The sequence below is a fragment of the Rutilus rutilus genome (genome assembly GCF_951802725.1).
Source record: "Rutilus rutilus genome assembly, chromosome: 14".
NCBI lineage: Eukaryota > Metazoa > Chordata > Actinopteri > Cypriniformes > Leuciscidae > Rutilus > Rutilus rutilus.
This window is the reverse complement of record NC_140219.1, coordinates 34,544,845-34,558,459: the sequence shown is the minus strand read 5'-3', so window position 1 is coordinate 34,558,459 and position 13,615 is coordinate 34,544,845. Positions and strand designations below refer to the sequence as shown.

The following is a 13,615-nucleotide window of genomic DNA, read 5'->3' as shown; positions in this document are numbered from 1 at the left end:
ACATGTAAAAGGGCTGGAAATCCAGTGGAAAGGTCCTGAGGACCCAGTAAAGAAGATGCGTGACCAGATGGCAATCCTGAGGGAGAAACAAGAAGAGTCGGAGCGGTACAGTAGGAGACGGAATCTTCGTCTTCTGAATCTTCCAGAAAGCAGCAACGAGGATGTGAGGAATGAGGTGCTGGAGATTATTGCGGAAATCATTCCAGAGGAAAAGAGCAAGCTTGGATTCATGGAGGACACTGTGCACAGGGCCGGACGCCCGAGAGAGGATAAGAGCACACGTCCAATCATCATTCAGTTTACCATGCGCACCTACAGATTAAAACTATGGAGAGCTTCCCTCAGCGCTGATGTCATGAAGAGAAAGAACCTCCGGATGGATGAGGATTTAACCCGACAGGAGAGACAATGCAGAAATAAACTGAGGCCTCTTGTGAAGCAAGCGCGCGCTGACGGAGAGAAAACGAAATGGCAGGGTCATGCTGTCATCATTAACGGTATGAGACACACCACATCACTTGTTAAACTTCCCTTAATGTGAGGTGCAATTTTTAAGTTAATTATGCCACTCAATCTTAATGGGTTAATTTGCTCTCCTTGTATACAATTAAAAGAGCAATATGTTCACTCCAATAGTTAAAATAAGAATTTTAGGAGTTAAATGAGGTACTCATGTTCAGAGTTTTCTACTTGGCGGTAAGCTGATCTCTGATTTATTTTCTTTAACTAGTTCTTATAACTTTAACAGACATCCAGTTCAGTTTTTTTTCTTTTCTTACATTATGAAAGACTTCCATTTTAGTTCCTTAAAAATAATATCTGTGAATGTCAGGGGTATTCGTGATAGCACCAAGAGGAAATCAATCTTTTTATTCAGTAGATGAAAAAATGCTGAATTTATATTTTTTACAAGAGACTCATTTGGTGGACAATGATGTGAAGCTTTGGAAAGCACAGTGGGGTGATATATGTTATTTCTGTCATGCCTCTTAACAATCAGCAGGTGTCGCCATTCTACTTCATACATTTAAAGGAGATATAACTGAATCAGTGACCTCAAATGAGGGTAGATGGATCATCTTGGTTTTCGAGTTAGACGATTCCTTCTTTATAGTTTGCAATTTATATAACTGTAACAATACAGCTCAAGCACAAATAATGTTTTTACAACTTTGTATGAAACTTGAAGCCTTTAAAAACAAATATAAGGATGCACACTTGATTATTGGAGGTGATTATAATGATGCTCCAGATGATCTTGTAGATAGAGTACCTGTAAGATTAATTGTGAACAACTGGCAATTATAGATGTTTGGCGTTTTTTAAACCCTGACATTAACGAATTTACCTGGAGCAACGTCAGTAGATCCGTACAGTCTAGAGTTGATCTGTGGCTTATATCTCCCTCTTGACTGCAGTTTGTGTCAGAATCATCCCATAGCTATGCCCCATTTTCTGATCATAAATTAATTTCAGTCCACTTAGCAGGAACAAAACAACAAAATGGTAATATACGTGGTTATTGGAAACTAAATAATAATTTATTAAAAGATGATGAGTTTTGGAATTTAGTAAAAAAAAAAAACAACAGCAAAAAGCATATTTTATAATAACAAAATGAATCACATACAAAAATGGGAATTTTTCAAAAATGAGAGAAATAGCAATTAAACGAAAAATAAAGTCTTATTATTAAAACTGATAATAACATCACCTCTAATTCTTCAGACATTTCGAGATATGTTGGTTGTCATGATTCTGGTCTCGTGTTCCCCTTGTCTTGTGTGGACTTTTATGTTGTTAGTTGTCGAAGTCTCTATGAAAATTGTTAACAATTGCTATCCAATTGATTATATACTTGCTAAATTTAATAATAGTATTTCCCCCATGTGCTCCTTTTGTTGTTAGTTTGAAGAGACAATTAATCATTTGTTTTGGGACTGTGTGTACTGCTAAGTATTTTGGGTTGACTTTTCTAAATTTGTTCAATCAATCAATCAAATGTATTTCAGGAATACAGGCCTCTTGGTCCATAGTTCCTCACAGTCACAATAGCATGACAGATGCTCTATTCTTCATTCCATGATATATATATATACAATGCCAATCTCCATGCATGCATCGACTCACAATCCTGTGACATATCAATACAAACTTCACTGACAAGTGTGAGATCACACAAATATTTCTTAGGCAGATCCATGTACAAAGAACAATCATACAAGAAATGCTTCTCGTCTTCAATCACAGAGGTATAAGTTAGATTACAATCATACAGATTCTCTCTGTCATTGGTATACTGCTCCATCTACCTGTTTCTATAGCTAAACAGCATCTGAACAAGAACAGAGATCGTACCAGCTGTATGTAATGTGCAATGTAGCTCTCCTGTCCCACCAAGGACTTGCATTTTGAATATATATTCAACTTCTTATTTTCTAAAACTGATGTGTGCCATGCCTTTTGTGCTTTTTCTGTCAATCGTTGATTCAGAATAGATGTGAATGTTCTTATATCACCTACACTTTGAGCCTCCCAGGCACTAGAGAAACCATAGAAATACAATAGAACTCGAATGCCGGAAACTCATGTTTTTCCACCTACTTCATCTAACTGAAAAAGCATATTATAACATGTTCTTGGATACCGATAACTAGACATGGACACTAATTTTATCCAATATATGATACACCTTTTCATATAGGTAGTAGACAATGCAAATCTACCCAGATCACCCAAAACAGCTCCATTGCTCACACCTGTACTGATACACAGGAGTTTTTTACAGAAGGATAACTAAACATTCTCAATACACTCCACTGGCTCAAAGCCCCATATCTCAGATCCATAACACAATATGGGTGCAACCATGTGGTTAAACAAATACAGCGCTTGGTTACAGCTACTTATAAATGCTTACGAACAAACCAAAGCATTGCCTTCTTACCTTGGTCTGCTAAGTGTTGTCGAGTTTTCCACCATGACAATTTTGGTGTAAACCACACACCCAGATATTTATCAGCATTATCCACTTCAATCTGCTCATCAGCAAAATACCATTTTTCAGTCTTATTTAAAAAGCCTCTTCTAAAAACCATAACTTTTATTTTAATCAAACTCACTCGTTAACGGTTACAGAATATTTTGAGCTGTTCAATATGGAAGTAAAATAATGTCAAATGTTTTTGAAACAAAAAAGCCTGTTGAATTGCACTACTTGAAAAAAAATAGGCATTGCAATAACCATGCTTGCATTTTAATGCATTGTATTTTTAGGGCTTGTATTTTTATGGGCTGAAATTCAACATGGTTGAATATTTAAGCTGTGAATATTTCAATTAAAAACATTTCAAAAACATTTCCATTATTAAAAATTCAATAATCCATATTCACCTTTCATATTTCACTTCCAAAATATTCAAACTGGTTAAAAATACAACCTATAATATTCACCAGGCATTTTTCGGTCCATTTTATTTCGCTTTGCAAATCCAGTGGTTCAAATTCGACAGTAAATTCAACATTGACATCCAGGAACTGCAGTTGTTCTAACTGTTGCTGGTCTTCGTCAACAACACACGCTTTTGCACCTCCTGCTGGTGAGATTGACTAACAGCAGATGGAGAGTATGCTCGGCAATCTACTGCTTTTCCTGCAGTTCCTGAATGTCAAGGGACCCCTTAAAATTTAAGGGGTATTTAAGGGACCCCTTATAATGCCTGCCCTATTGCGATGCCTCTGGTTGTTCCCCGGGGGTGCCCTGAGGGGAAGCTATTAGCGTTAAGTCTGCTCATCCGGCTGTTCTTCGTTGGGGTCACTCCTCTAAATTGGTCGCTCATCCGGGGGTGGGGCGTCCGCCAGCAATTCATGTGTCCTGCCATGGAACGTGAGGTGCGTCAATTTGTTGCATTGTGTTCTGTCTGTGCCCAGCAGAAGTCTGGTAATTCACCTCCTGATGGTTTGCTTCGTCCCCTCTCTATTCCCTCCCGCCCTTGGTCCCATATTGCCCTGGACTTCGTCACGGGGCTTCCCCCGATCCAGCGGCAATACAGTGATTCTTACTGTCGTTGACCGGTTTTCTAAGGCGGTTCATTTCATACCTCTCTCTAAGCTTCCATCGACTAAAGAAACTGTGCGGGCTGTCATGGACCACGTCTTTAGGATTCACTGGCTTCCTTCTGATGTGGTTTCGGACAGGGGACCCCAGTTTGTCTCTAACTTTTGGAGGGAATTCTGCCGACAGATTGGTGCCGCTGCCAGTCTGTCATCAGGGTTTCACCCACAGAGTAATGGCCAAGCTGAGCGCGCTAATCTGGACCTCAGTCGATGCTCCGCTGTTTACCGGCTCATAACCCCACCTCCTGGTGCAAGCAATTGACATGGGCGGAGTAAGCTCATAATTCTCTGCCGTCGTCGTCCACTGGCCTGTCCCCATTTTCTTGTTATCTGGGCTGCCACCCGCCTCTGTTTCCCTCTCAGGAACCCGACGCTGCCGTTCCCTCGGTCGAGGCCTTTACACTGCGCTGTCGTCGCACTTGGAGGAGGGTGAGGTCATGTCTTTGCCGGACCAGGGAACGCACCCGTCGTATCGCCAACCATTGCTGGTCCACAGCTCCCAGGTATGTGTGTGGACAGAGAGTACAGCTCTACACACACAATTTACCCCTTCAGGCGCTCACTCGGAAATTGGCTCCCCATTTTATTGGGCCTTATGCCATCACTAAAGTTATCAGTCCGCTTAACAGGAGCTCTTGACATCACATGTAAAGCGACCTTGAGCTATGGAAAGGCGCTATATAAATAAAACTTCTTCTTCTTGCCATAACATCATTAAAGTTGTGTGTGATTTATACCACACCTTCTGTTGGCTCGGACCAGATGGGATAGCCTTCATTGCCCTCGTCCATCGATGAGTCTTGGGTGTCCAACACCTTGTCGCCGGTGTGTGTTCGTCCCTCCTCGGACACTGTTGGTCAATCCTCACCACTGCTGACCGGGAGCGACACACAAGCCTTGAGTTTCAGAGATACTCTGAGCCAGTCAACTTGCCATAACAATCTGGCCCTTGTCAAAGTCGCTCAGATCTTTATTCCTGCCCATTACACTGACAAAGATTTGAGCATGATAAAATTAATGTTGAATTTTCGGATAGTTTTTTTTGATGTAAATTCCCTTTGCGCTCTTTTTTTGCACTTTTTACAGCACAATGGCCACTACTGTTGTTTTTGTTGTGCTACATAAATAAAATTTGATTTGATTTGATTTGACCGTGATAGACCTGGAGAAACTCTCTGACAAATAAAGAGCAATAAATAAAACATGTATAAGCATTTTGAGGTCCTTTATAATCAATAGTTTATTTTGTGTTTTATTCAAAGTTTTACAGCATTATTTTTTAACATTTCAATGCATGTCCATTTTGAATACATTTTACCTGAAGAAATCCTGACATTCCTGTTTGACCTGTTTGTACACCCAAAGGTGATCATAAACTCCTCCCTCTTACAACACTAACCAGGAAGAGACTGACTTGTTATTTCTCCTTTCTGTGACACCGACTTTGTCTCAACAAAATCAATAAAGAATAAGCAATCAATGGAGAACAAAGAGAAAAACTTTACAGAAGGACTTTTGTGATGTTCATTTCTGAACCGACAGCAGATCTTTGATTCTCATTGTGATTCATTTTTGAAAACCGTCGTTCAGAAAGTGAAAGTAAAGTTTAGTTTGCGAGACTCAAACGGTGAAAATGGCTTCAGCAGCTGAAGATGATTATATTTGTCCTGTTTGCTATGAAATCTTCAGTGTTCCTGTTTTTCTGTCCTGTAGTCACAGTATTTGTAAAGAGTGTCTACAACAGTTCTGGAAAACTAAGGAAACTCAGGAGTGTCCTGTCTGCAGGAGAAGATCCTCAAGAGACTTTCCTCCAGTTAATCTGGCGTTAAAAAACTTGTGTGAGTCGTTCCTGAAGGAGAGAAATGAGAAACGTTCATCAGGATCTGAGGAGATCTGCAGTTTACACAGTGAGAAACTCAAACTCTTCTGTCTGGAGGACAAACAGCCGGTGTGTTTAGTGTGCAGAGACTCAGAGAAACACACCAATCACACATTCAAACCCATCAGTGAAGTGGTTTCATCTTATAAGGTAAGACAAATGTTTCTTGTTTCACATGTAAAGAACAATAATTAGTCATAAACATTGATATCATCACATTCATGCATTACTATTTCAATGTCATTTTATTCAACTTTATATGACATTTACTGTGCTGTAAAAGTATTTGCCCATCCTGATTTCTTATGTTTTTGTGTCTCATACTAAATAGTGGCGCCTTTTCCATAGATATTATTATTTAGCAAAAAAAACAGCACAATTGAGCGGACAACTTTAGTTCAGCCTCATTGGAGGGTTTCCAAGCATGAACTCCCTGTTTAAGGTCCTGCCACATCATCTCAATTGATTTCAAGTCAGGCCTTTGACAAGGCCACTCCAAAACTGTAATTGTGCTTTTTTGAGCCGTTCAGAGGTGGATTTACTCACTATTCTTTGAATCATTGTCTTGTTGCTTGAGCTTCAGTTTGCAGACTAAAGATGGGATATTGTGCTTTAGCATGTTCTGATAGAAAATAAGAAAATTCAGTTCCTACGATGTTGTTTTTGGCCCTTTGGTGACTTTGAGCCACTTCTGGGAAGGTTTGCTACTGTGCCAAGTTTTCTCCATTTGGATATAATGGCTCTCGCTGTGGTTCTTTGAGTCCAAGAGCCTTTGAAATAGCTTTGTAATCCATCACAGACGGATGTGTTTCAATCACCGTCTTCATCATTATTATTCCTGGAGTTTCTTTCACCGTTGTCAATAGTGTATTACTGTTTAAGACATTTTAACCAACTTCATGCTGTTGAAAAAGTCCTATTTAAGTGTTTATTTGATTGAACAGGGCTGCAGTGATCAGGACTGGCTGTGTTTAGTCCAGCTGAATAACATTATAAATACAGTTTCAGAGATTTGAGGAATTAGTAACTATGAGGCCAAATACATTATCACGCAGGCCCAGTTAGTATTGGATAACTTTTTTTGCTTCACAAATAACATTGTCATTTACAAACGGTACTTTGTGCTCACTGAGATTGCCATTGTTTTATGGTAAGTTTTAATTTCTGAATTAATTTAGTATGAGATTTACACAAAAACAGAAGAAATCAGGGTGGGGGTCAATACTTTTGCACAGAATTGTATGATCATATCACTGTATTTTCTTCTCTTCACTGTAATCTGGCGTTTAATGTATTTGTGTTCAATTCTAGGAGGAGCTCAATACAGCAATGAAGTCCTTACAACAGAAACTTCAACACAATGAAAAGAAGAAAGGAGAGTTTGAGGAAACAGCTCAACACATCAATGTGAGGAAACAGAATCAAGAGTCATTTTCATTACAGCTGGAGGATCACTTTATACCGTTATAAATTGATATATTTAATATAATGAATTCCAGTTGATTATTTCTGTAAATGACAAGCAGCTTCTGCTTCTGGATCCGTTGTATGTCGGGTATCCGAGATTTGTGTTGATTGAGATGATTGAAGTGAATGTGATTTGATTTCAGTCTCAAGCTGAGCACACAGAGCGTCAGATTAAAGAAGAGTTTGAGAAGCTTCATCAGTTTCTCAGAGATGAAGAAGAAGCTACAATCACTGCACTGAGAGAGGAAGAGGAGCAGAAGAAGCAGAGGATGAAGGAGAAGCTGGAGGAGATGAACACACACATCTCAGCTCTTTCACACACAATCAGAGACATGGAGGAGATGATGAAAGACAATGACGTCTCGTTTCTAAAGGTGACAAATCAATCTGGCTTCATTCTTTGTGCATTAAACAACTTGTATAGAGAGACTCACTGACACTGAGAGTGTTTGATAAGATATTAAAATGTTTTCAAACTCTATATTTTCCAGAACTTTAACGCCTCAATGGAAAGGTGAGTGAGCTGCTCGTATCTCTTCTCTCAGTGGATCTGAACTCAAATTCACTGCAGTTCTGACTCCTGAATGTTCCTCAGAGTCCAGATCTCACAGCCGGATCCACGGATGAGTTCTGGAGCTTTGATTCATGTGTCGCGTTATCTGGGTAACCTGCCGTTCAGAGTCTGGAAGAAGATGCTGGAAACTGTCCAACACAGTGAGTCTCAGCAGATTTGACACCAATGCAGAAGATAGTTCAGATATAAACACACACAACATCAACATTTGATAGAAATATATTTAATTATCACTTGAATTTCTATTTGAATCTAAACTGTATTTCAGAAAATCATCAGATCATACAGCGAACTCATAATGAAAAGTCATTCCTCATGGTTTATGTTTATGTATTTAGGATACAATAGTGTTTTTTGAATACTGATGTGGCAGAGCGGGAACTATAGGGTGCCTAATTATACATGTGCTCAGCAAACTCAAGTTGATATCACTTTCTGAATTTCACCCTAGGAATTTAAAGTGCATTCTAAAGGCACGCGCAGGTTCTAATCACCATTTGAGCCAGAGACAATCGTAAACGTAAAAAAATATTTTATTGACAGTTAAAAGGAGCATAGACAATTTAAAAGAGGCATTGACAGACAGCCACACTCATCTCATTTGGGAAGTTCAATTATTACTGGCAAAGGAACGGGGGCTTACCAACAGGGGCAGTCGCAGATAGAATATCACCCTTACATAATGAAAATCACTCAAATCACAGTGCACACACACTAGCACACACACCGACTAATATCAGTGAAGAGCACGACACACAGTGAAGGATGCCACCACCCAAAGAAGGTCACTCGTCTGCCCCCGGGTGCCCAGATCCTGCCGACAACAAGAGAGGAAATGGCCATTAAGATGAAATAGAGATATGCATAAGCAAAACGATAATTTGACAATATAAAGTCTAAATTAACTGTAGTTCCAGGCAGGAACCAACTACTCGGTCCCACCCGGGTCTACTCAAATCAAAATCACAATTGACAAAAAAAACCAAAGCATAAACAAACTAAAATTAAAGAACCACTATAAACAAATAATTAAATAAATGTGGCAGTATAGCTCAACCGTAATAATGGTTAGACGAAATCAATATATATCCAATAATCACAATAACTGAATTGAAAAAAAAAAAACAAATTCAGAAATACCAAACCATTTGAAACCAATTAAAGAAATAAACCAGAAAATAAAAACAAAAGAAACTTAAAGCATATAACTGAGACACACTTCCGCAACAGAGCTTAGGAAGCACAGAAAGTTCACTTAAAAACAACATGAAAAGCTCATTGGAAGCATATCAGTCACGTGCTAGACACGGAATAATCAAGTGGAAACAGCAACTTTATGAGGAGGCACAGAGCATAGCACTTGATCAGAATGTCGCCATTGCCCTTATCACGCACCTAAAAACAGAAAATGTTACACTGCTATTCATTCTCCCTTGACTTCAGGCTCCTGAGGCTCGAGCAAGTATACTCACAATAGAACATGTTGCACTGGGATTAATATCCCAAATTCTAGCGATGCATGGAGCCAGATATCCCCGATAAACTCGTTGGCGGATAGTGCGGATAGACTTTAGACTATGTAAAGCATACAAATTAGTACCCGCTCAGTTGAAGCAACCCATAGAAACCTCATTACACAAACGTCGTCGTACATACATGCTTTCCTTACCGTCTCAAATTGTCCACATTCAATTCTCCAACCCGCAACACACCAGTCAACAGTACAGTCAGTGGCTCAGGAGCTTCAGCGGTCTTTATGACTGACAGTACACGTCAACACTCCGCTCCAACACAAGCAGCAAGGCACGTCAATGACGTCACGGCCCCGGAAAATGACACACACCTACCACTGGCACCCCGTGCTCTTATACACCCATGGTCCCAGACCATTGGCCAAACCTCAAATTACAAAAATAGGAGGGGCAATAGCCCATCCTGGCACACTGATATTAAACCTGAAGCCTCAATTTGTTCTGACAGTAACTGAGAGACCATTGTTATGATAGTATGATTTATGATCTCTTTCAACAAAGGAAAAATGTTTTACATTTACATTTCTAACACATCATATCTCATCCTGTAATCTGATGTAATTCTCTTTGCAGCTCCATTGACTCTGGATCCAAACACAGCACATTGTCGTCTCACACTCTCTGCTGATCTGACCAATGTGTCGGTCAGTGATAGAGATAAAACACTTCCTGATAATCCAGAGAGGTTTGATTATTATGCATGTGTCCTGGGATCTGAGGGCTTTAACTCGGGAACACACTGCTGGGATGTGGAGGTTGGAGACAATACAAGCTGGAGTCTTGGAATAACAACAGCATCAAACCAAAGGAAGGGAGAGGCTTTCTCTCAGTCTAATGTGTGGCGTGTAGGGTACAGGAACAGCAAATACAGCTCAAAATCCCCAGAAAAACCCGACACTGTCTTCACTGTTAAGCAGAAGCTTCAGCGTGTGAGAGTTCAGCTGGACTATGACAGAGGAAAAGTGTCATTCTCTGATCCTGTAACTAAAGACTGTCTGCGCAGATTCAGGACATCCTTCACAGAGACTGTCTTTCCACTTTTCTGTAATCACTGCACAACTTCTCCTCTGAAGATCTTACCAGTTAAACTGTTTATTACAGCAGAACATCACAGTTAAATCTGATTCTGCTTCTAGATTAATACAGTTTTGCAAATTATGCTTCAATAATAACACTGTAATCAAAGGGTTTCATTGATCAATCACACTTCAAAGTAAAGTTTAGAACCAAATTAACCCTTGTGTTTCCTTAAGGACATGTTTGTCTCTTACAGTTTTTTCTTTAAATATTTTTTTCCTGTGTTATAATGCAAACTGCATCAGTTTTGGCACAAGTGTGTATTTTTATTAGAATTTTCTTCTTTCCTTTCCACATTGTACACAAAATATTTACACTCAGGACCTTAAGGACAAAACTTTCCCCATTGAAACCCATTAAAACTGCTCATTTCTTTTTATCCTAGGGCCATTTAACTATAAAATTATGCAGTGTTTGTTAATAGACTTTTGTTCTGTTGGCAAGGCTTTAAAATATATATATATATTTTTTTCTTTTACAAGATGGTGCCGTTTTCTCAGGTTTGGCCTATAAAGCGAATACTAACTATTTCCCTGTTTTCAGCTTCTGCATATTAGAGTCAATTGTATGAATTATTGTGTAATAATTGTGTTTGTGTTGCTGTGAGGTTTGTGTATAAGCACTAAAAATTGTATTTGTGCATGTAATAGTTGATAAAGAAAAATGTTTGTATTGTAAATCCCAAAGTAATTATTATTATTATAAATTCAGTACTTAAGTAACCTTTAAACAAGTCATACAATAATCAAAGTATGTTTAAATTCATGTTTACAATATGTAAGACAAGATTTCAGTAATCTAAGCATTTCAGTAATCTTCTTCAAGATGACATTCAGTACAACCTGTGTCTTTTATTTATAATACATGTCACAGTGTGTGGTTTGTGTTCCCTGGGTAACCACTAGAGGTCCTCTTCCCCCACGGTGTCTTTCACTCATAACTACATTTCCCATGATCCTGTTCTGTCAGTCATTGATCATTGCACTCAGCTGTTTCCCGTCACTTTGTTAGTATCTGTGTGTATATATACCCTGTCTGTTTAGTCATTGTCATGGAGTCTTTGTTTAAAGTCACTACACTTCTGGAAGTTTGTTTCTTGTTTGTTTCTTGTTTGTTGGATTGACTTGTTTGGATTGTGAGTACGGTTTACCCTATTAAATACTGCTTTTGGATCTTACCTTTCCGTGTGTGTGATCGCGACAGAAGGACTCCATCACACATAGATCCAGCGGTATGGGTTTTCGTGACTCTTCTCCTAACACGGAGAAGGAGAGGAGGGGACGGGTCCAAAATGTGATGGCCCTACGCCAGCAGGGCCAGACGGTGGGTTGTCTGGCTCAGACTTTTCGGACGCTCTCTAGAGGGTTGGACTACAATGATGCAGCATTAAAGGAAATTTTTAATGTCTGCCTGGATGACCCATTGCCTGGGTGGGAAATGAAGGGGCTGGAGATCCTGGACTTTTGGGGGTTCACCAGGTACCTTCATCATCGGAGCCAGTGGGATACACCAGTCACGCCTAGGTCTCCTGTCGGGATGGCTGACCCTGCACCTGTGTCTCCAGAGAAGATGGCTGACTCTACGTCTGTGTTTCCAGACAAGATGTCCAGCCCAGAGCCTGAACCTCGCCATCATAAACGGAGGAGGAGGAGGAGGAAGCAGGCGTCCACCGTCCCTCAAGACCCGGAGGCCGTCCCGGAACAGCCCGCTGTCGTCCCCGAGGTCGTCCCGGAGGCCGTCCCCGAGCAGCCAGCTGTCGTCCCGGAGGTCGTCCTGGAGGCCGTCCCCGAGCAGTCCGCTGTCGTCCCAAAGGTCGTCCCGGAGGCCGTCCCCGAGCAGCCCGCTGTCGTCCCGGAGGCCGTCCCCGAGCAGCTCGCCCTGCTGGCACCACCTCAGCTCCTCGCCCTGCCAGCACCACCTCAGCTCCTCGCCCTGCCAGCGCCGCCACTGCGTCTTGTTTTACCGGCTCCACCCATGCGACCTACCAAGCCAATGCTTCACGTCACGTCTGCCGATCCAGAGACGGATCACGTCACGTCTGCCGATCCAGAGACGGATCACGTCACGTCTGCCGATCCAGAGACGGATCACGTCACGTCTGCCGATCCAGAGACGGATCACGTCACGTCTGCCGATCCAGAGACGGATCACGTCACGTCTGCCGATCCAGAGACGGATCACGTCACGTCTGCCGATCCAGAGACGGATCACGTCACGTCTGCCGATCCAGAGACGGATCACGTCACGTCTGCCGATCCAGAGACGGATCACGTCACGTCTGCCGATCCAGAGACGGATCACGTCACGTCTGCCGATCCAGAGACGGATCACGTCACGTCTGCCGATCCAGAGACGGATCACGTCACGTCTGCCGATCCAGAGACGGATCACGTCACGTCTGCCGATCCAGAGACGGATCACGTCACGTCTGCCGATCCAGAGACGGATCACGTCACGTCTGCCGATCCAGAGACGGATCACGTCACGTCTGCCGATCCAGAGACGGTTCACGTCATGTCTGCCGATCCTGAGCCTCCGCCCTGGCCGCCCGAGGGAAAGTCTCCGCCCTGGCCGCCCGATCGACTGACGTCTCCGCCCTGGCCGTCAGATGGACTGTCGTCTCCGGCCTGGCCGCCCGCCCGCCCGATGGGTCGTCTGCTTCAACCTGGCCGCCCGATGGACTGTCTGCTTCACCCTGGCTGCCGGCTAAGCCGTCACCCCCTTTTTCTGTTCCCCTCCATGGACCTGGCCCCATCCCTCCCCCTGATCCTCCACCATTCCACCTCCCTCCTGGACTCTTGTTTTGGTTTATAGTTATGTCTTGGAGCGTCTGGTAGCCACTCCATAGAGAGGAGGGGGGGGGGTGGGTATGACACAGTGTGTGTGGTTTGTGTTCCCTGGGTAACCACTAGAGGTCCTCTTCCCCCACGGTGTCTTTCACTCTTAACTACATTTCCCATCATCCTGTTC

General features: G+C 41.9%; 1 protein-coding gene across 1 annotated transcript; it reads left to right on the top strand.

The window, feature by feature from the left end:
- Nucleotides 1–5,749: 5,749 nt before the first annotated feature.
- Nucleotides 5,750–10,686, top strand: LOC311303337 (zinc-binding protein A33-like; the record flags this gene model as incomplete). Its single annotated transcript, XM_084429763.1, has 6 exons — nt 5,750–6,145; nt 7,307–7,402; nt 7,606–7,836; nt 7,954–7,976; nt 8,058–8,176; nt 10,142–10,686. The coding sequence occupies 6 exons, from the start codon at nt 5,750–5,752 to the stop codon at nt 10,684–10,686; spliced, it is 1,410 nt and encodes a 469-aa protein (XP_084285889.1).
- Between the last annotated feature and the right edge of the window lie 2,929 nt (nt 10,687–13,615).